General features: G+C 36.2%; 1 protein-coding gene across 3 annotated transcripts in view; it reads right to left on the reverse strand.

Annotated features, from left to right (window-relative positions):
• The window catches only part of RPAP2 (RNA polymerase II associated protein 2), a 138,828-nt gene that overhangs the window by 97,579 nt on the left and 20,872 nt on the right, over positions 1-20,377 (reverse strand). For all 3 annotated transcript variants that reach the window (XM_058439575.1, XM_032155359.2, XM_058439578.1), the window contains exons 7-10: positions 19,776-19,811; positions 16,071-17,001; positions 7,064-7,146; positions 4,112-4,192 (exon numbers count right to left, since the gene is read on the reverse strand). In XM_058439575.1, coding sequence (XP_058295558.1) covers positions 4,112-4,192; positions 7,064-7,146; positions 16,071-17,001; positions 19,776-19,811 — 1,131 coding nt within the window. The remainder of the gene's footprint in view (positions 1-4,111; positions 4,193-7,063; positions 7,147-16,070; positions 17,002-19,775; positions 19,812-20,377) is intronic.

The raw sequence follows: 20,377 nt of genomic DNA on the forward strand, positions 1-20,377 counted from the left end.
CTCCCCAGGTAATTCTGATGCACAACTGGCTTGAGAATCACTGTTCTACAAGTTCCTATTATTGATTGCCGTTTCAGAGAGAAGGATATGGTTATTTATGTCACCTCTTTCCCACTATCAGTATTGATTGAAAAGATTTCTCAACAATAGTTACTGTCATCAATATGGCATTTTTCCAGAAGCTTCACCTGGCAGCCCTAGCCTACAAACTGTTGCAGACCTGCCAACGTTGTCCAGAATCTGGAATCTGAAAATTTCAAATCAGCTGTCTTATCAGAGGTCATTCTGTATTCTAAGCTTGAATACAGGACTTTTCTGAAGGACAGTGAAGCCAATTTAAGCAATTTTTATCAAAGCTACAGACTTTGACTTACTAAAGAGTAAAGATTTTCAAAAATAACACCAAGGTTTTTGGAACAGAATTTTATAACACCTCCTACCAAAATAAAGCATACTTTTATGGGCTTATTTTCCCAAAGCTTTTTATTAAATTTCAAACATATATAAAAGTAGAGAAAATATAAAATAAATTCCTATATACACATCACAACTTTGACAATTACCAACTCCCAGCTAATCATGTTTCTTCTGTACAACCCCACATTCAGCACTACTGCTAATCTAGATAATTTTGAAGCAAATCTCCGATGTCATATAATCAAGTCTTTAAATAATGCAGAAAGTAACTAGAAGGGACTTAGAGCCAGAAAACAGGAATGACAGAAAAAAGTCATAATAGTTTATAAGAGGAAAAGGGCATTTGAATGTCTCCTCATATCTGCAGTGCTGGGATTACAGACATGAGCCACTGGGCCTGGCTGTATTTTTCATTAATAATAATAATATTTTAAAAAACACAAATTAGTCACTACTTATCAATTCTATGGTGGAAAAATAAAGAGGTCCTTAGATGTAGGAGAAAAAAAAAACAACTGTGAAGAATCACTACAATAGAAATGTCACTATTACCAGTCTCCATTCAGTAAAAGTTCTAAAATCATTGACTGGCTGCCAGAAGGGAGCAGGCAGGAAAACCAAGGGACTGGGAAGGTCAGTGAGGTATTTGTCCCAAAGTTATTATTTTTTGCATTATGCCCTGCAGCAGTAGGTTCTCAGCTTTGACTACCCCTTAAAATCACCTAGAGAGCATTAAAATCCTGTCCCTTGAATGCCATATGCCAAACCAATTAAATCAGAATCCTTGGGGATGTGGGGGTTGGGGGGGGGGAGGGTAGGACCCAGGTGGCAATTTTTAAAGGCTCCCTAGGTGATTCTAATAAGCTTCCAAATTTGAGCAAATCTCACTGATGAGAAGTATCTGGGGTAGCCTAACATTTTTTCCCTAGTTTCTAGTAACTTTTGAGAACCTCAGAATAGTTTTTTAAAAGAGACATGAAATTAGATCTATAGAAAAATATTGTTCTAAAAAATATAGACAAAGTAAATTAAATTGCTAGTTAACTTATTCTACATAAGCTAGATAAAAAATGTGTAGTTGGAGACCATAGGGCTTATTCTAATCTTTTCTGATATGTACAGCATAACTTTATCAGTTTGCTCAGAATGGTAATTAAATAAGTGTTGTCTGCAGGAAGGTGAATGGCAAGTCCTTTGAAAATCAATGAAATGGTCAGGAGCTGTGGCTCTTGCCTGTGCCTGTAATCCCAGCACTTTGAGAGGCAGCAGGATCCCTTGAGGGCAGGAGTTCAAGACCAGCCTGGGCAACATAGTGAGCTAGCCCCCTATCTCTACAGAAAACTTAAAAAAAAATTAGCCAGGCTGCTGCTTGAGCCCAGAAGTTAAGGCTGCAGTGAGCCATGATCGCATCACTGAACTCTAGCCTGGGCAACTGAGCAAGACCCTGTCTTTAAAAAAAAAAAAAAAAAAATCAGTGATCAGCCTCTGCCTGATCTGACCTTCATCTTCCCTCACTCAACTTTATGTTAGTATGATGATATTCACTCCCTGATAAATCTTGAACAAATCCTAAACTTCAGTGTTTCCATACTGTGTATATCTATTTAAACTTTATCATCAGTGTAGACAGTTGTTAAATACTTCTTATCTCCTTTTGGATGCATGGTTCTGTGATAGGTATAAGACAGTGTACCTAAAAAATGTCTCTCGTCATTACTAACAGGACACACAGCATGCAGACAAGTTCAGCTTTGGACTTGTTATTTTGCTCAAATCCTCTTTTGGCAAAGGCCAAGGCCAATCTGAGGATTGACATCCCTGAACTTGTGAGTGATCAATAATCTTCAAATTGCATAGTTTTCATGACACCTAATGAGGGTAAAAATCTTAGTAATTAGAACAATCATATCATTCAGTTTATCATTACCTAAACATTCACTTTCAAATATAAACATCCTAGATAAAATGAAGTGAAAATGTCTTTATGTGCTTGTTTTATCAGCCAACTGAAGAGTAAAATACCACAATAATTAATGATGCCTGTGAAAGCTTAATTTTAAGTATAAAACAATCAGTAATAACTTTCAATTATTTAGGAAAATAGATTGATAGTTAATACAAATATTGAATACACTAGATTACTTTCTCAAGAACATGTCTTGGGAATAGGTTAATAAAAATTTAAATAATCTAAAACAGAATAATAGACATTAGATTTTATAATAATGCAAACTTTGCAGAAATGTATTACCTACTAGTAGTCACAACATTAAAGAAAATAACCTTGAAGACCTGTATTTAAATTTCTGTTGGGGAATTGATGATGAATGAAAATCAATGTCCCCTCAAACTATCATGAGTTGGAAAAATTCCTAAATTATATATAAACAACAGATATATAATAATCTAAATATAATATCTAATCATGATATAAAAAAGTGTTAAGATAAAACTTAGAGAAAACTGAGATATCCCAAGTACATTTTGTTTAGTCAAAGTTCACTACAGAAGACTCTAGAAGAATGTTTTAAGACATCTATAGTTTTGAATCTATGAAGGTTTGATAGTTTAATGTAAATTATTACAAATTATCCTTTTCAGCAGCTGAAGACAATTCTTTGAAGAAAAATAATTTTTGAGGTTTGCCTTAAACTATGAATTCTAGATACAAAGCTCTTTCTAGTAAAAGCCTTATTGAAAAACTTTTTCCTGAATTACTTTTGGCATACAAAAAGGTTACCGATGTTTTTAAATGTGCCAGTTTAAAATGATTGTCTACTAGGTGTTACTAATGTACAGTATGTGACTGCAAGAGAAATCTAACAGCTGACCGTGCCAAGAAACTGTTCCTGTACTATAATTTTACACTTCTAAAATCTGACTGCTATTGTTGACAACAATAAACTATAATAATAAATATATATGATAAATTTCTTGGATGAATTAATTCTTCCACCATAGAAGTTTATTCTGTGTCATTGCAATATTAGCCACAGGCAAATGTTAATTTTAATATTTGGTCACTGGCATTTGGCTGAAATGTGTATTTGGTACACCTCTACTAATAAGGCATTTAGAGGCTTATTGCTATGCTTCTTGGTAGACAGAACCTAGTCTTAGCCTGATTGAGTATTTTTATCTTGATAGTTTTAGGAAAAATCACAACAGTTTCACTCACAATTGATATCAATTCTCTATTCTCCCTTCCTTTATAGTTCTTAGCACTTTAAGTCTGTTCTGTGTAATTCAATATTAAATTGCCCACTGTCTTGTACTGTTTACTGTACTTACATGATCTTCACACAGGAGAGTTCTTCCTTTCGGGTAGCATTATGTTTCTTTTACATTACCCATAGTGCCTGGTGCAGTGTGGGTCAGCCAATATATATTTACTATTTCACTTAAACCCACAGTATTACTGGTTTTGTGTCATAGATATAATTTTCCTTCTCAATTTTAGGCTATTCCATAAATAAACTATCCAAAGTGAAATATATAATGGCTTGAGCAAATAAAGGTTGCATTCAATAGAAGAGAGAAATAATGTTGTTTAGTGGAGGAGAAAACAGAATACCATATTTAGATCTGTGACATTGAAAGATAAGTCACTTACTTTCTCTGTGCCTTTGGATTCTGCAAGGCAATAAATAAAGTCAAAATAATTGAGAAGGATAATTGTAATATAAATACTAACCTGAAAGTTCGAACAAGATTTTTAAGTTGTGTGTAAATATCTCCCAATGTAATCTGAAGAGGAACCAGAAGTCCAGGCAATCTGAAAATTAAAAAATTACATTTATTTTAAAACAAACTTAATTATATGGAAACATTTTTTTGGGTCATGCCTAGATCTGAATTTTCCATACGTAATAATGGCATTTAGGTGGAAGCAGTCATTATTTAAAGGTTAACCTAGGTTATGATTGGTGAGAACTCATAAGGAAACATTCATAGTAACCCCACACTCCACTTTGTAGTCTGTTACTGAGTGTGAAGCACTGAAACGCAAAATCATTTTGGCAGCTATTTAAATTCTTGTCCCTAGTTTTACTTACCTGTTTATTTTCAAATATTGGACCAAGATGGAAAGAACACAACTGCCCCCAAAATGGTCCAATCTGAGAGTGTGGTGTATTTTTCCTTACTGAATCCCCATGGTGAGTGAAAATTAGTACCTTTTTAGGAAGCAATTTGACAATATATATTAACAGTTTAAATGTGTTTGACCCAATAGTTTTACTATGAAAAAAATTTAATCTAAGGAAATAATCAGATGAACATAAAAAATATGCTTGTTGCAGAAATAGTTTTAGTAGTGAAAAATCGGAAACAAATGTGTATCAATAGGTGATTGGTTAGATAAATTATGATATACCCACTTAATAGAATAAGACATTTAAAATAATGTGAATCTATTTTTTAATATAAAGAGGTATTCATGATAGATGTGAAGTGAAAAATGTACATAGTATCATCCTATTTTTATAAAAACATGTATTATATAATAGCATTGTACTTCATATATAATACATATCAAGCATATTTCATTCCTCCTAGGTTTATCCACAGAGAGAACCAAATAGAATGAATATACGTATGCCATATATATGTCAGGGATATACATCAAAATATTAATAGTAGTTATTGTTGAGTGGTGGGATTACAGGTAATTTTTACTTCCTTCTTTAAACTATTTTGTACTGCCTCATTTTCTAAAGTATGTGTTACTTTATATTTTTTAAGCTTCTTTTTAAGACCAGTGTGATAGTATAAAAAAGTTTCACACGTTCCAAAATAGAAAGAATAGTAATAATCCCATATATCTATTTCCAGATTCAATTTCTTAATTTTTGCTTCATTTTTCATTCCCTTCAGCACCCAGGCTGGAGTGCAGTGGCATAATCCAAATGTCAGGCAATAACAAACGCTGGTGAGAAATGTGGAGAGAAGGGAACCCTCATACAGTGTTGGTGGGAATGTAAATTAGTACACCCACTATGGAGAACTGTTTAATCACAAGCATAATCATAGCTCACTGCAGACTCAAACTCTTGTGCTCAAGCGATCCTCCACTTCAGCCTCCTGAGTAGTAGCCCCACAACACCCGATTTTTATTTTTATTTATTTTTTTGAGATGGAGTCTCACTCTGTTGCCCAGGCTGGAGTGCAGTGGCGCGATCTCGGCTCACTGCAAGCTCCGCCTCCCGGGTTCGGGCCATTCTTCTGCCTCAGCCTCCTGAGTAACTGGGACTACAGGCACCCGCCACCACGCCCGGCTAATTTTTTTTGTATTTTTAGTAGAGATGGGGTTTCACTGTGTTAGCCAGGATGGTCTCGATCTCCTGACCTTGTAATCCGCTTGCCTCAGCCTACCAAAGTGCTGGGATTACAGGCATGAGCCACCACACTAGGCCTAATTTTTATTTTTATTTTTGTAGAGATGGGGTCTTACTATGCTGCCCAGGCTGGTCTTGAACTCCTGGCTTCAGGTGATCCCCTTGCGTCAGCCTCCCAAAGTTCTGGGATTACAGGCATGAGCCACCACGCCTGGCACATTTTTTTCTTATTTTGTAGTAATATTTTAAAGTAAATCCCTGTTGTCGTGTCATTTGACCCCTAACTGTTTCCATTTTTATCTCTAAATACAAAGGCACTTTCTTATATAATCACAATAAAATGATCATAACCATCCAAATTAACAATTCCTTAGTGTCATCTAATATACAACGTATTTAATTTCCTCTGATACTCTGAAATAAACACTTTTTGCAACTGGTTGGTTCAAATAAAAAACCAAAAAAGGTCTAACTTGATAATGAGAAAAAAACCCAACAGCTTTCATAAACAAACAACAAAAAACTCCTATACCATAATTAGTTTTGTCTTCACTCTTCTTTATGCCTTGGTTAATGTGAAATGTTTTCCGTATTTTCAAACTGCTACAAAATAAAACTTCATATTCACAACCCTTAAATAATGACTGACACACTTTTCCATGTTTTCTGCTAAAATAAGAAAATGCAGATTGAAAAGTTCAACACAGCCCTCATACCTCTGGAAAAAAAAAATCTTCAAGTTCTTTTTGAAAGAAAAACCAAGATAGCAATTTTTAAATGTCATTTATGACTCGGCTAATTACAAGACCAATAATTTCCACCACGGGAAGTTTAAAGCTAAAGTGCAACGTTGAGCTGAACAAAAACTCATGTTGCTGAGTGTGAAATGGTTCTAAGGATATGCATGCAGAGTGAGTTAACAGAGCCTTAAAACTTTGTAATAACATCTTATTTACATCTGAAACTGCTGTGACACATTTACCGCAAATCAGTATTTAAATGGGTCTAGCTTTGATATTTTTTCCCTGACTTCACTGATTAGGTGGGAGTAAGGTAGTTTGGTCTTCTAAACCCACAATCTCAACCTTCCTCTTTATGATGTGCCTCTGTGTCCTCTACACAAAAATTTGTATTTCTTGGATACAATATCTTAAAAACCCAAATTTCTCAAGTGAAGAAATCCATGTAAACTTTTCACATTATTTTTCAAAATGTTCAAAATCTGAGGATAATACTTACACATTATGAGTTCATAAATGTCAAGTTAATTTAAAACTACTACAAAGCTGGAATGGCAATTATATACTTACACTTTACTCAACTTTTCAAGTACGATGCGTTTTCTAATCTGGTTCTGGGAACTTGAGTCTATCAGTGGAAAGGTGGAATCATGCTGAATCATATTTTTAAACAAAGCAAAACAGAATCATAAGTTTACATGCTTTCTTTGATAAGTAGAACAATAAACATTAAAACACAAAAGTTTGTATCTGTGGCATAGTAGGAAAATAACTAGACTTGAGAATTAGATTTAAATTTGAGTATCAACTCAGTTGTTAGGCTGTAGTGAACTTGCTTGAGTCATTTGCCCTCTTTGGAGAGTTAGTTTTCTCATCTTTATAATTGGGACATTAATACCTCCTTTATTAAATAATAAAATGTAAACAAAAAGATTTTGTAAACTGCTAAGTGCAGTAGGGGATTAAAATATTAAAATTAGCAAATACTATAAATATATTATGAGGAGTTCAGTCATTATGTCATTTGACCCCTAACCATTCTAGAAATGGCAGACAAGATAATTCAAACCGACTCTCTCTCTGAGAACAAAAAAGTTGGGGGAAAACAATCCACATTTGTTTGAAACACATTTGTTAGCATCAGAGAGCTAACGAGGCTATAAAGAATTACAGTCTGAGATCCTGGAGAAGGTAATTACAGATAGAGCACTAATTTTCTATTTAGATATTGAGAAATTGAGCAGTTTTTCTAATAAAAAGAGTTCAGGGTATCCTTCAAGAAGGGAGGGGTACGGGCAACCTTCCCCAAATATGAGACCAGGACTTGGAAAGACCGTACTCTAGGAATAACAATAAGAATAGGAAATAGCCTAGTTCTTTCAGGCAGTGAATCCCACCTTGAAATCATCTTAATCTCTGATTACATTACAGTGACATGGAACTGCTACAAATCATAAAAGCAAATATAAATCTATTCTAGAGGAAGATAACATCATCCTGAGTCTCCAGTTATGTCTGTAATTTTTAGTATACAATGTTTGGCATGTAATAAAACAAGACAATATGATAAAAATCTGAAACAGCCTACAGAGATCAATCCTCAGGGAATCTAAATAATGAAGTTATCAGCATTATTTAAAATAAATGTTTAATATATTCAAAGAAAAATTATAAGGTTGAAAATTTTTGACAGATAACTGGAAACTACATAAAATAACAAAATGAAAACCCTAGAACAGAAAAATACAGTATTTAAAATTAAGAACTAATGGGTAGACATAAAAGCATAGTAGAAATGGCTGAAGAGAGAATGCTGAATAAGAAAATATCCAGAATGAAGCACAGTCACCACTCCCCAAACACATAATGTAAAGCACAAAGGAGATTAAGAGACCTACAAGATACAGTAAAAAAAAGACTAAAGAGAAGAGGCAGAATGGAATAGAAACAATATCTAAGAGATAACTGGGAACATTCCAAAACTTACAAAAAAAAACCTTAAAAGAAGCTAGAGGAAGAAAACACAATACTTTCAAAAGAGTAGCAATAAGAGATAGATACAAATGGAAGCCAAAAGACAAGGGAATGATATTTTCAATGGGCTGAAAGAAAATAACTGCTCATCTAAAATTCAATATAGAAAAATATCTTTCAAAAGTGAAAGTAAAATAATTTTCTGCCTAAGAAAAACTGAGAAAATTCATTATCAACTGATACTAAGAGAAGTATATTCTTCAGGTGCAAGGCAAATGATCTCAGATGAAGAATGGGGATAGAAGAAGGAATGAAAAACAATGAAAGAGTAATTAATTGAATAAATCCAGCTGAGTATTGGCTATAAATAATCTTGCAATATATTTGAAATTTAGAGAAAATAAAAATATCCAATAATAGAACATAAGTCAAGAGGGATAGATGGAGTTAAATCATTCTAAGGTGCTAATTGTCCAGGAAGCAATAAAAGTATTAACTTACATTAAACTTTAATAAGACAAAGATTCAGGTTTTAACACTTAGGGTAACCATTTAATGATCAATAAAAGAGTATATAAAAACAATTTAACAGAGGCTAAAAAATGGAATAATGATTCAATGCAAAAGAAAGCAAGAGAGAAAAGGAAGACAGAATAAGTGGGACACATAGAAAGAGGAGTGAGATGGTAGATTTAAACCCAAATACGGTATACCAATTGTGACATGAAATGCGAATAGATTAAATTCTCCACATAAAGGACAAAGATTATCAATCTAGACAGATTGTCCTTGATCATATTAATACAAAAATGTTAATGTCAGCAAAGTAGACTGTAAAGACAAAAAACAAATAGAAAGGTTGCTCCATAGTGATATGAGTTTCAATTTACCAGGAAGACATAACAATTTTACATTTATACCCAATAACATGGTCTCAAAAAGTAAAATTTGCAGAACTAAAAGTAGAAATAATCAATCTACAATTAAGGTGAGAGATTTTAACTCATCTTTCTCAGTGACTGATGGAATGAGCAGACCAAAACCAAAACCAAAACCACCACACCCCAACAGTGCTTCTCAAATGTTAATGTGCATGCTCATCTTCTGGGGATCTTGTTAAAAAGTAATTCTCATTCAGTAAATATGGGGTGGAGATAAGAGTCTGCATTTCTAACAAGCTTCTAGATGATGTTGATGCTGCTGGTTCTATGGACCACACATTGTATAGTAAGCACTGTATTAGTCTATCTTTGTGTGTTTCTGAAAATTTACGTAACAAAAAGTTTTTAAAAATTGACTACCCACAGGCCAGGGATGGCGGTTCACACCTATAATTCCAGCACTTTGGGAGGCTGAGGCAGGTAGATCACTTGAGGTCATGAGTTCGAGACCAACCTGGCCTGGCCAACGTGAAACTGCGTTTCTACTAAAAATACAAAAGTTAGCCAGGCATGGCATGGGTGCCTGTAATCACAGCTACTTGGGAGGCTGAGGCAGGAAAATCGCTCGAATTGAGGAGGCAGAGGTTGCAGTGAGCCAAGATGGCACCATTGCACTCCAGACTGGGCAACAGAGAAGATTCCATCTCAAAAAAAAAAAAAAAAAAAAAAAAAAAATTGGCAACCCACAAAGAACATCAGAGGAAAAGATAGTTCAATGGGTGATCTTCTAAACATTTAAAGAACTAACATTAATTTTAGACACATTCTTCCAGAAATGGAGGGAACATTTCCCAACTTGTTTTACCAAATGATTACAACCAAAACCTGATAAAGATATTACAAGAAAGGAAAATTATAGGCAGTGCCAGGTATCTTCATTCTGAACAATTTTCACCCTTTTCCACCTGTCTTTGTACTTCAGAAGGCTGATCTGTATGGGCTGCATCAATGGGCTTCCTTGCTCTCTGGCTTTTATCTCAGTTTTGCCAATGAAGAATAAGAAACTGGATGGTGCAGAAGAGTCATTCCTGCTTGGTCCACTATACGCAGCACTTCCTTGGCACAAGACCTCATGGTCCACTCCTACCTTTTTCCTTGAGGTCTAGGGGTGGTGAGGGCTCTCAAACTATGATTAGTGTATTCTTCCTTTGGTTTCCTTCATTCTGACCACACTTTGGAAAACAGTCCCACAATTAAACTTTCCTCAGATTAATTTGTACCATATGATTTATGATGAGACCATGACCAATTCATATGCTAATGTCACTTATTCTGAAAATATGTGCAAAAATTCAAAGGCAAATATTAGGAAGACCAAATCCAGTATTATATAAAAAGGCTATTATAACTCAATCAAATTGAGTTTATTGTAAGAATGCAAAGTTGGTTTAATATTAAAAATAAATGTTAGGTCTGGGAAAAAATGGCAGATAGGAGGCAGGACTAACTTGCAGTTCCCACTTGGTCGGACACAGCGGCATGTGGAGACTCACATCATGAACTTTTGCTCCAAGAACTACTGCAGAAACATACCAGAAAAGGCAAGGAACTGTGAGTCAGCTTGCTTTCTCAGCTGGGAGGCCTGTAGCCTGGGGCAAGTTCTCAGCCCTGCTCACCAGCTGCCTGGAAATAAACTTGGTACTGTTGTGGGGGCATGGTGGGAGTGAGTCTGGCCTTTTAGGCTGCAGGCTGTGTAGAAGCTGGGTGAGGCCTGTGGTTGCCAGCTTTCCCCCACTTCCCTAGTGACCTGTGTGACGCAGCAGAGTCAGTCATAATCCCCCTGGGAACATAACTCCATTGGCCTGGGAATCACACAATGGTACCCCCACCTGATGGTCTTTCTCTACTGGCCCTGGTAGCGAAAGACAAAAGACTTAATCTTTTGGGAGCTCTATGGCCCTGCCCACTGCCTGACCCCAGAGCAAGCTTGTATCCTCCCTATCCTACTGCAGCTGATGCACTCGAAAGTACCACCTTCTGGCTGGAGGCCAACCAACACAAAACCAGTGCACTTAAAAAAAATACAATTAAGGACCCTCACAGAGTCCACTTCACTCCCCTGTTACCTCCACTGGAGCAGGTGCTGGTATCCACAGCTGAAGACGGATCACATCACAGGACCCTTTGCAGACACTCCCTAGTACCAGCCAGAAGCTGGTAGCTCTGCTGGGTGGCTAGGTCCAGAAGAACAATAACAATCGCTGCAGTTTGGCTCTCAGGAAGCCCCATCCCTAGGGGAAGGAGGAGAGCACCAAATCAAGGGAGCACCCTGTGGGACAGAAGAATCTAAACAGCAGCCCTTGAGTCCCAGATCTTCCTTCTCACAGTCTACCCAAATGAGAAGGAACCAGAAAAATAATTCTAGTAATATGACAAAACAACGTTCTTTAACAACCCCAGAACATCACACTAGCTCACCAGCAATGGATCTAAATGAAGACAAAATCTCAGAATTGCCAGAAAAAGAATTCAGAAGGTCGATTATTAAGCTAATCAAGGAGGCACCAGAGAAAGGTGAGGTCCAACTTAAAGAAATAAAAAAAAATGATACAGGATATGAATGGAAAAATCTCCAGTGAAATAGATAGCATAAATAAAAAACTATCACAACTTTGGGAAATGAAGGACATACTTAGAGAAATGCAAATGCAGTGGAAAGTCTCAGCAATAAAATTGAGCAAGTAGAAGAAAGAACTTCAGAGCTTCAAGATAAGGCTTTTGAATTAACCCAGTCCAACAAAGACAAAGAAAAAAGAATTTAAAAAAATGAACAAAGGCTCCAAGAAGTTTGGGAAACATATTTGAGGGAATAATCAAGGAAAACTTCTCCGGCCTTGCTAGAGACCTACACATCCAAATACAAGAAGCTCAAAGAACACCTAGGAAACTCATCATAAAAAGATCATTGCCCCGGCACATAGTCATCAGGTTATCGAAAGTCAAGATGAAGGAAAGAATCTTAAGAGCGGTGAGGCAAAAGCATCAGATAACTTATAAAGGAAAGCCTATCAGATTAACAGCAGATTTCTCAGCAGAAACCCTATAAGCTAGAAGACATTGGAGTCCTATCTTTAGCCTCCTTAAACAAAACAACTGTCAGCCAAGAATTTTGTATCCAGCGAAACTAAGGTTCATAAATGAAGGAAAGATAGTCTTTTTCAGACAAATTCTGAGAGAATTCACCACTACCAAGTCAGCACTACAAGAACTGCTAAAGGAGCGATAAATCTTGAAACAAATCCTGGAAATAATACCAAAATAGAATCGCTTTAAAGCATAAATCTCACAGGACCTATAAAACAATAAGACAATGAAAAAAAAAGCTGTTCAGGCAACAAATAGCACGATGAATAGAATAGTACCTCACATCTCAATACTAACATTGAATGTAAATGGCCTAAATGCTCCACTTAAAAGATATGGGAAGGCAAAATTAATAAGAATTCACCAACCAAGTATCTGCTGTCTTCAAGGGACTCACCTGACACATAAGGATTCACATAAACTTAAGGTAAAGGGTAGAAAAACATATTCTATGCAAATGGACACCAAAAGTGAGCAGAAGTAGCTATTCTTATATCAGACAAAACAAACTTTAAAGCAACAGCAGTTTAAAAAGGCAAAGAGGGACATTATACAATGATAAAAGGACTAGTCCGATAGGAAAATATCACAATCCTAAATATATATGCACCTAAACCTGGAGCTCCCAAATTTATAAAACAGTTACTATTAGACCTAAGAAATGAGATAGAAAACAACACAATAATAGTGGGGGACTTCAGTACTCCACTGACAGCACTAGACAGGTCATCAAGATCTGTTCCTGAATGATCATTGGGTCAACAATGAAATCAAAGTAGAAATTAAAAAATTCCACTGTGGTCTGAGAGAATATTTGATATAATTTTGATTATACCCTAGAACAAATGGATTTAACAGATATTTACAGAACATTCTACCCAACAACAGCAGAATATACATTCTATTCATCAGCACATGGAACAGTCTCCAAGACAGACCATAAGATAGGCCAGCTGAACTTTGTAACAATTCCAAATGAACAGGAAGTCTCCTGGCCAGAACTCAAGGGAGGGTGTGAATCTGGTGTGCAGACTCCACAGGCTGGGAGACGTGAAAGCCCTACTTGTTCTCACAGGTGAGAGGCTGGTAGCCTGGGGCAAGTTCTCAGCCCTTCCCACCCACTGCCTATAAACAAACTTGGTGCTGTTTGGAGGGACATGGTGGGAGTGAGACAGGTCTTTTGGGTTGCATGCGAGCTGGGTGAGGCCTGCCACCAGCTTCCCCCCACTTCCCTGACAACTTGCATGACACAGCAGAGGCAGCCATAATCTTCCTGGAATAGCTCCACTGACCTGGGAACCACACTCCCATCCCCCACAGCAGCCACAGCAAGCCCTGCTCAAGGAGAATCTTGAGCTCAGACGCACATAGCCCTGCCCCATGATGGTCCTTCCCTACCTACTCTGGTAGCTGAAGACAAAGGGCATATACTCTTGGGAGTTCTAGGGCCCTACCCACAGCCTGATCCTCCCTATATTACCACAACTGATGCTCTCTTGAAAGTGCCACCTTCTGGCAGGAGGCTAACCAGCACAAAAATAGTACATTAAACAACCAAAAGTAAGGATCCTCACAGAATCCATTTCACCCCCCTGCCATCTCCACCACAGCAGGTGCTGGTATTCATGGCTGAGAGATCTGCAGACCTGACCTAAGAGATTATCCAAGTGGTCAATAAGCAAATAAAATAGTGCTGAATTTATTAATCATCATAGAAATGTATTATAATCGTAAACCAATACTACCAGAATGGCTAAAACTAACAATATCAAGTACCAGGGAGGACGTGGAGTCAAGGAAACTCCCATTTAGTAGTAGTGGAACTGTAAACTGGTACAACCACTTTGGAAAACCGTTTGGCATTATCTAGTATAGTTGCATATATGCCTATACGATAACCCAGTATTCCCAGACCTAGATACTTCAGAAATACATATGCATATTAGCAGAGAGATAAGTACGAGAAAGTTCCTAAGAATATTGCTCATAATAGCCCCAAACTGAAAATAGTCTAAATGTCCATTAGCATAAATAAATGGTATATTTATATAATGGAATACTATGCAGCAATAAAAGAATGAACTACAGCTATATGGAACAACACAAATGACTCAAAAGTATAATACTGCATGAAATAAATTGGACACTAAGAATATATACTGTAAAAAAAATGACAGAACTAATCTGTGCTAATATTAATTTTGGAAAGAGGTGCTGATTAGGAGGGGATATATATGAGGCTTTTAGTTTACTTGTAATGATCTATTTCTTGGCTTGGGTAGTGATTACATCAGGACATTCATATGTGAATACTCAAGAAATCATATAATTACTATCTGTGTTGTACTTCAATGGAAATGTTTTAACATGTTATGTAACATTTTTGGAAAATGTTATAAATTTTAAAAAGTCAAATTTCAGGAATTATTTTTTCCTTTTTAAGGCTAAAAAGCACAAAATGATAAAATAAGTGATGTTCTATGGTAGGTTTATGCAGCTCAGTGACAGAGATCAATGTTTCTCCCAGCTTAATATAAGTTTTGGATGATGTCTAATAATATACTTGAAATGATTTGAAGTAGGGTGCTGGGCCAAGCAACACTCTATAGAAATATATTTCTAAATTCTTTACTACATTTCTACTTCTACCCTCTTTCCAAATCTCCAATGTGCTTTTAAATTTAGAGCCACATTTACTTAGGAATATTTGAGAACAAAGTTTTGTGGTAAAAACAAGGTTATTACCCATTCCTCTTCATGTTAAATGACTTCATTTTCCAGGGAGTACACATCAATCAAAGATGGGTAGTAGAAATATTAAAAGATACTCTCTAAATCTCAGTGGCACATTTTCAGTCTCTACATATGGGTACTATTTACTGAGTACCAATTATATGTCATGTACTGTGATAAATGCTTTACACACATTATCTTTAAAACGAATAACAATTGAGCAAGAGAAGCTATTAATAGTCCCATTTACAGATGAGCAAACAGACCAAGAAACTAATTTTTCATACAGCTAGTAAATGACAAAACAGATGTTCAAATCTAGGTCTATCTGAATGTGCTCTCCATTCTCTTTGTCCATTATTTCCCAATAAGTCTCCTTTACAAACTATTTTCATCTATAATGTTTTAAATGGACATGCTTGCTAAATATTTTCCAATGTAACTAGCAAGTCTATTCCATGGCATGTACTTCCATTAAACACACACACAGACCCCATGTATAAATCTGAAAGAATATATACCGAAGAAAAAGCAAGCCTCTTCAGAGGCTTCATTTATTATATGAAGAATTAGGGAAAACTTTGTCCTACCATTTTAGGCTATTTTTACATTAGAAAAAAATATTGCACACTGATGAAAATTTACTAGGGGTAAACGTCAACTTATTTGTAAAATAGTAATGCCAACAGTGGAGATGGCACTGTAAACCAAAAGGCAGAATGACTAAAGAAACTATTTGAAAATTTAACAATTATCTCTTCAATATCCTTCCTGCTCCAAGATTTGCTGTGGTGAGTTTTCCAAATGTTAACGGCCTGGAAAAACTCAATGTCTGTAAGACATACCTCTTCTGAGTCTTGTGACTTGGTGGTTTCTTCATCCAAAACATACCGTCCTCTATAAAACTCCCTGATCCTCAGATTCAACTTTTCAGTTTCTTTTTTCAAATTCTTGTAACTCGGCAGTGGTTTAGTGGCTGTATCTGAGCCCCTAAAAGGTAAAGACTCATCCAAGCTGTTCTGAGATTCCCTCCAGGCAGGGGAATGGCTATCTGGATCTGAGATTATGTCATCTTCATCAAGTTCTTCTTTAATCAGAGAAGCTTCGGGTTTCAGACACACAGAAGCATAACTCTGGCCATACAAAAACCTCAAAGTTTCTTCTGTCTTCCACTCAATCAAAGTCTCCTTCAAAACTTTAAGTAAGTTTCTCTTTCCAACTTCAGGACACACCTGCACTGAATTAGAGACTGACCTAGACACTTGGTTTGATTTGGCAAATTTTCTCCTAAAATGCTCTGCACTTTTCTTACTTATGCCTACTAGAGTTATTTCTGACCTACTGTATTCACTTTCAGAATTTTCTGAAGCTTTTAATCTTTCAGGCAAAGTCCTATTTGAAGAACTCTGAGTATTTACTTTCTGTAAAGGAAGTTCACATGTAGCATCTTTCTCCTGACTATCTAATTTGCAATTGCCTAACTGCTCAGTGACATCTACTACTGTCTGTTCTTTGTCTTTGTGTTTGGAGTTAGCTTTGTGACCAGCTTTCTTTTTCATTATGCTTTTTTGGTGCAGCTGTGGTCTAATACTTGTTGAATTTGGTCTGTTTCCTGGTAGAATGGAGGAAACAAAGTCTTGCTCATTCTCACTGCTACTATCACTGTGAGTGCTAGAAGAATTAGATTCATACTGCTTTTCAAAGTGGCTAGGATTGTCAATATCTGATGTTTTAATGGCTTTACTGCATAACTGTACTTCTTCTCCAGAATGGCCACTGTAGAATGAAAGAGAAATAAAATAACTAAATAACAAATAGCAAATAAAACCTGAAACAACAGGAAAGTAAAGTACCCCATAGTATTTATACATTGTAACTTTCAAGGTAGAAATTTTTATTCCCTAGACAAAACCTTATTTCTAGGTTCTGATACAGAAATTTCAGAAGAAGCCTATAATTTCAGTACATCTATTAATAATATATTTTTTATATAGTTCTCCTTCTGTCTTCTTCCTTTGTCTTTTTCCCCCAATTATTTTAAAATTGTTACAAGAGTACAGCAAAACTTTTTTAAAAACTTGATAATGCTATCCTGCACTATTTGGATTTGCCTGTTGTTGCAAATATATATATAAATATATATAAAAATATGTAAAGTATATATAATATATAAATATATAAAAAATAAAGTATATCTTTATATGTACATATATTTACATATATAATATATACTTATACATATATAATGTATACTATATATAATATATAAAGTATATATGTAGTTTAAAAAATATATAATATGAAAAATAATATAAACAAAGTCTCACTGTGTTGCCCAGGCTGGAGTGCAATGGTGCGAACTCAGCTCACTGCAACCTCTGCCTCCTAGGTTCAAGTGATTCTCCCACCTCAGCCTCCCAAGTAGCTGGGATTACAGGTAGACACCACCACACCTGGCTAATTTTTGTATTTTTTTAGTAGAGATGGAGTTTTGCCATGTTGGCCAGGCTGGTCACAAATTCTCGGCCTCAAGTGATTTGCCCACCTTGGCCTCCCAAAGTGCTGGGATTACAGGCGTGAGCCACCATGCCCGGCTGACCTTTTTATTTTTTATTTTTCTATTCTATTTTATTTTTATTTGAGTTGGAGTCGTACGTACTCTGTCACCCAGGCTGGAGCGCAGTGGCAAGATCTCGGCTCACTGCAACCTCCGCTTCCTGGGTTCAAGTGATTCTACTGCCTCAGCCTCCCAAGTAGCTGGCATCACAGGTGCACACCACCATGCCCAGCTAATTTTTGTATTTTAGTAGAGACGGGGTTTTGTCATGTTGGCCAGCCTGGTCTCAAACTTCTGACCTCAAGTGATCCACCTACCTTGGCCTCCCAAACTGCTGGGATTACTGGCTGACCTTTTTTAAAAAAGTTTTTCTTTTGAAAATTTTGGCTGAGTGTGGTGACTGACATCTGTAATCCCAGCACTTTGGGAGGCCAAGGCAAGTGGGTCACCTGAGGTCAGGAGTTCAAAACCAGCCTGGCCAACATAGTGAAACCCTGTCTCTACTAAAAATACAAAAATTAGCCAGGAGTGGTGGCGCGTGCCTGTAGTCCCAGTTACTCAGGAGGCTGAGGCAGGAGAACTGCTTGAACCCAGGTGGCGGAGGTTGCAGTGAGCTGAGATCACTTCACTGCATTCCAGCCTGGGTGATGGAGTGAGACTCTGTCTTGAAAAAAAAAAAAAAAAAAAAAGAAAATTTCATTATCGATTTCTTAATTAAAAAAAAAACAGGAATTGTGTATAGATTGGAAAAGATAAAATGATAAAAATAAATGGGTAAACATTTTCTAATTCTGGTTGATTGTTGTACAGAAAATTCTACAGGATGAAAATCACAGGAAAGTCATAGCAGAACAAGTTAGCAAATCAACATTTTTCAATAAAAGATATTTAAATTTGAAAATCCAGAGTTAAAACAACATGCTAACAATAAAAGACAAAAGTTTTCCCTGACAATGTTCTTCAATTTTCAGATTAGATTTGATTAAGATGAAGAATTACGAAAGAGGGAAGGCAACAGTAGCTTTGCCAATACAAACTTGAAACAAACAAGGATGCTCTCAAGCACAGACACATATCGAAACTTTAAAAGGTCAGGATGAAAAAGACTCTGGGTCAAGAAGTAAGCTGTGGGGAAATGTAAAGGAAAAAAATATATATCTATATAAAAGTTGAAAGCAAGATTGTGGATGGGAATGAAGAAAAAAGATGAAAAGTTAGTTTAGTCTTAGATACCATCTTTTAGTTAGAATCTAGCCTATATAGCCATGGGGCTGTCTCTTGCATCAGAAGAAAAGTAAAAATTGGTGTAAGCTCAAAAAAATTAGAACAATTTAACTTTCATGTATTTCCTACTTTCTCTTGGAGTTTTAAGGCAATTATGTTTTTATACTACTCCGAAGCTATAAAGATATACATCAATAAATAAATATCTCTTATTTGTGCTCAACGCCCTGTGACTAAGGTAGTAACTATTAACTAGGAACATTTATTCTGAGAGTTAAGGGATGTGTTTTGAGAGATGGCCATGGTCAGGCAAACAATACCATGAGGAAAGTTTAGAAAGAAAATCACAACTTGGAATTTACATTAATGCTTTAGACGCTCTTTCAAATAATTAAGTAACTGGTACATTACTGGCTTTGAAATCCTATAGGACTATAAAAACCTTTCAAAAAATGTAATAGGCACAATCTAGTTGACAAAGAAGCACGGTATCTGAGATGGAGGCTGTGTTTATGTCATATTTCAACAGGTTAAATTAGATTTCCTCGGGAGGAACAGCTGTACAATAAATCATACAGATCAAACACATCATCTTACCATCACAAAAGAAAAAGCTGAACAAGTCAAATATTTCTTTGTGTGGGCTAGAATGGGACACTTATATAATGTATCAGCACAGGAAGTCCAAGAGCTCATATTACCTGCTTCACTCCTAATGTTTCTATTAACATAAATATATAAATGGTAAATGATACTGATTCAACTATACCTTTGTTCTTCCTTTAGCAGTTGAAAATCGGGATGCCTGTAACAAGAACACAGAAATAAAAATTAGGCTGGGTGCGGTGGCTCATGCCTGTAACCCCAGCACTTTGGGAGGCTGGGCAGGTGGATCACGAGGTCAGGAGATCAAGACCATCCTGGCCAACATGGTGAAACCCCATCTCTACTAAAAATACAAAAATTAGCTGGACATGGTGGTGCACGCCTGTAGTCCCAGCTACTCAGGAGGCTGAGGCAGGAGAATCGCTTGAACTGGAGAGACAGAGGTTGCAGTGAGCCGAGATTGCGCCACTGCACTCCAGCCTAGCGACAGAGCAAGACTCCATCTTAAGAAAAAAAAAGAAAAAAATTAAAGGACAAAGTACTGTGAAACTCATCAACAAGAAATCTGGATTAGTCTCTCTCTTACCTAAACTTTACTCACTTTTCAGGGTTAAGTTCAAATTCCACCAGCCCAGTAAAGTTTTCCTTGACTAACTTGGACTAAAGTAAATCCCTTCCCTAAATTCCAGAGTCATCATTGTCTGTACAATTAACATAATTAATCACCAGCTCCTTTAAGGCCTACTACTAGAACCATTATCTAAA

Source organism: Hylobates moloch, unplaced genomic scaffold, assembly GCF_009828535.3.
Source record: "Hylobates moloch isolate HMO894 unplaced genomic scaffold, HMol_V3 SCAFFOLD_5, whole genome shotgun sequence".
NCBI classification, from domain to species: Eukaryota; Metazoa; Chordata; class Mammalia; order Primates; family Hylobatidae; genus Hylobates; species Hylobates moloch.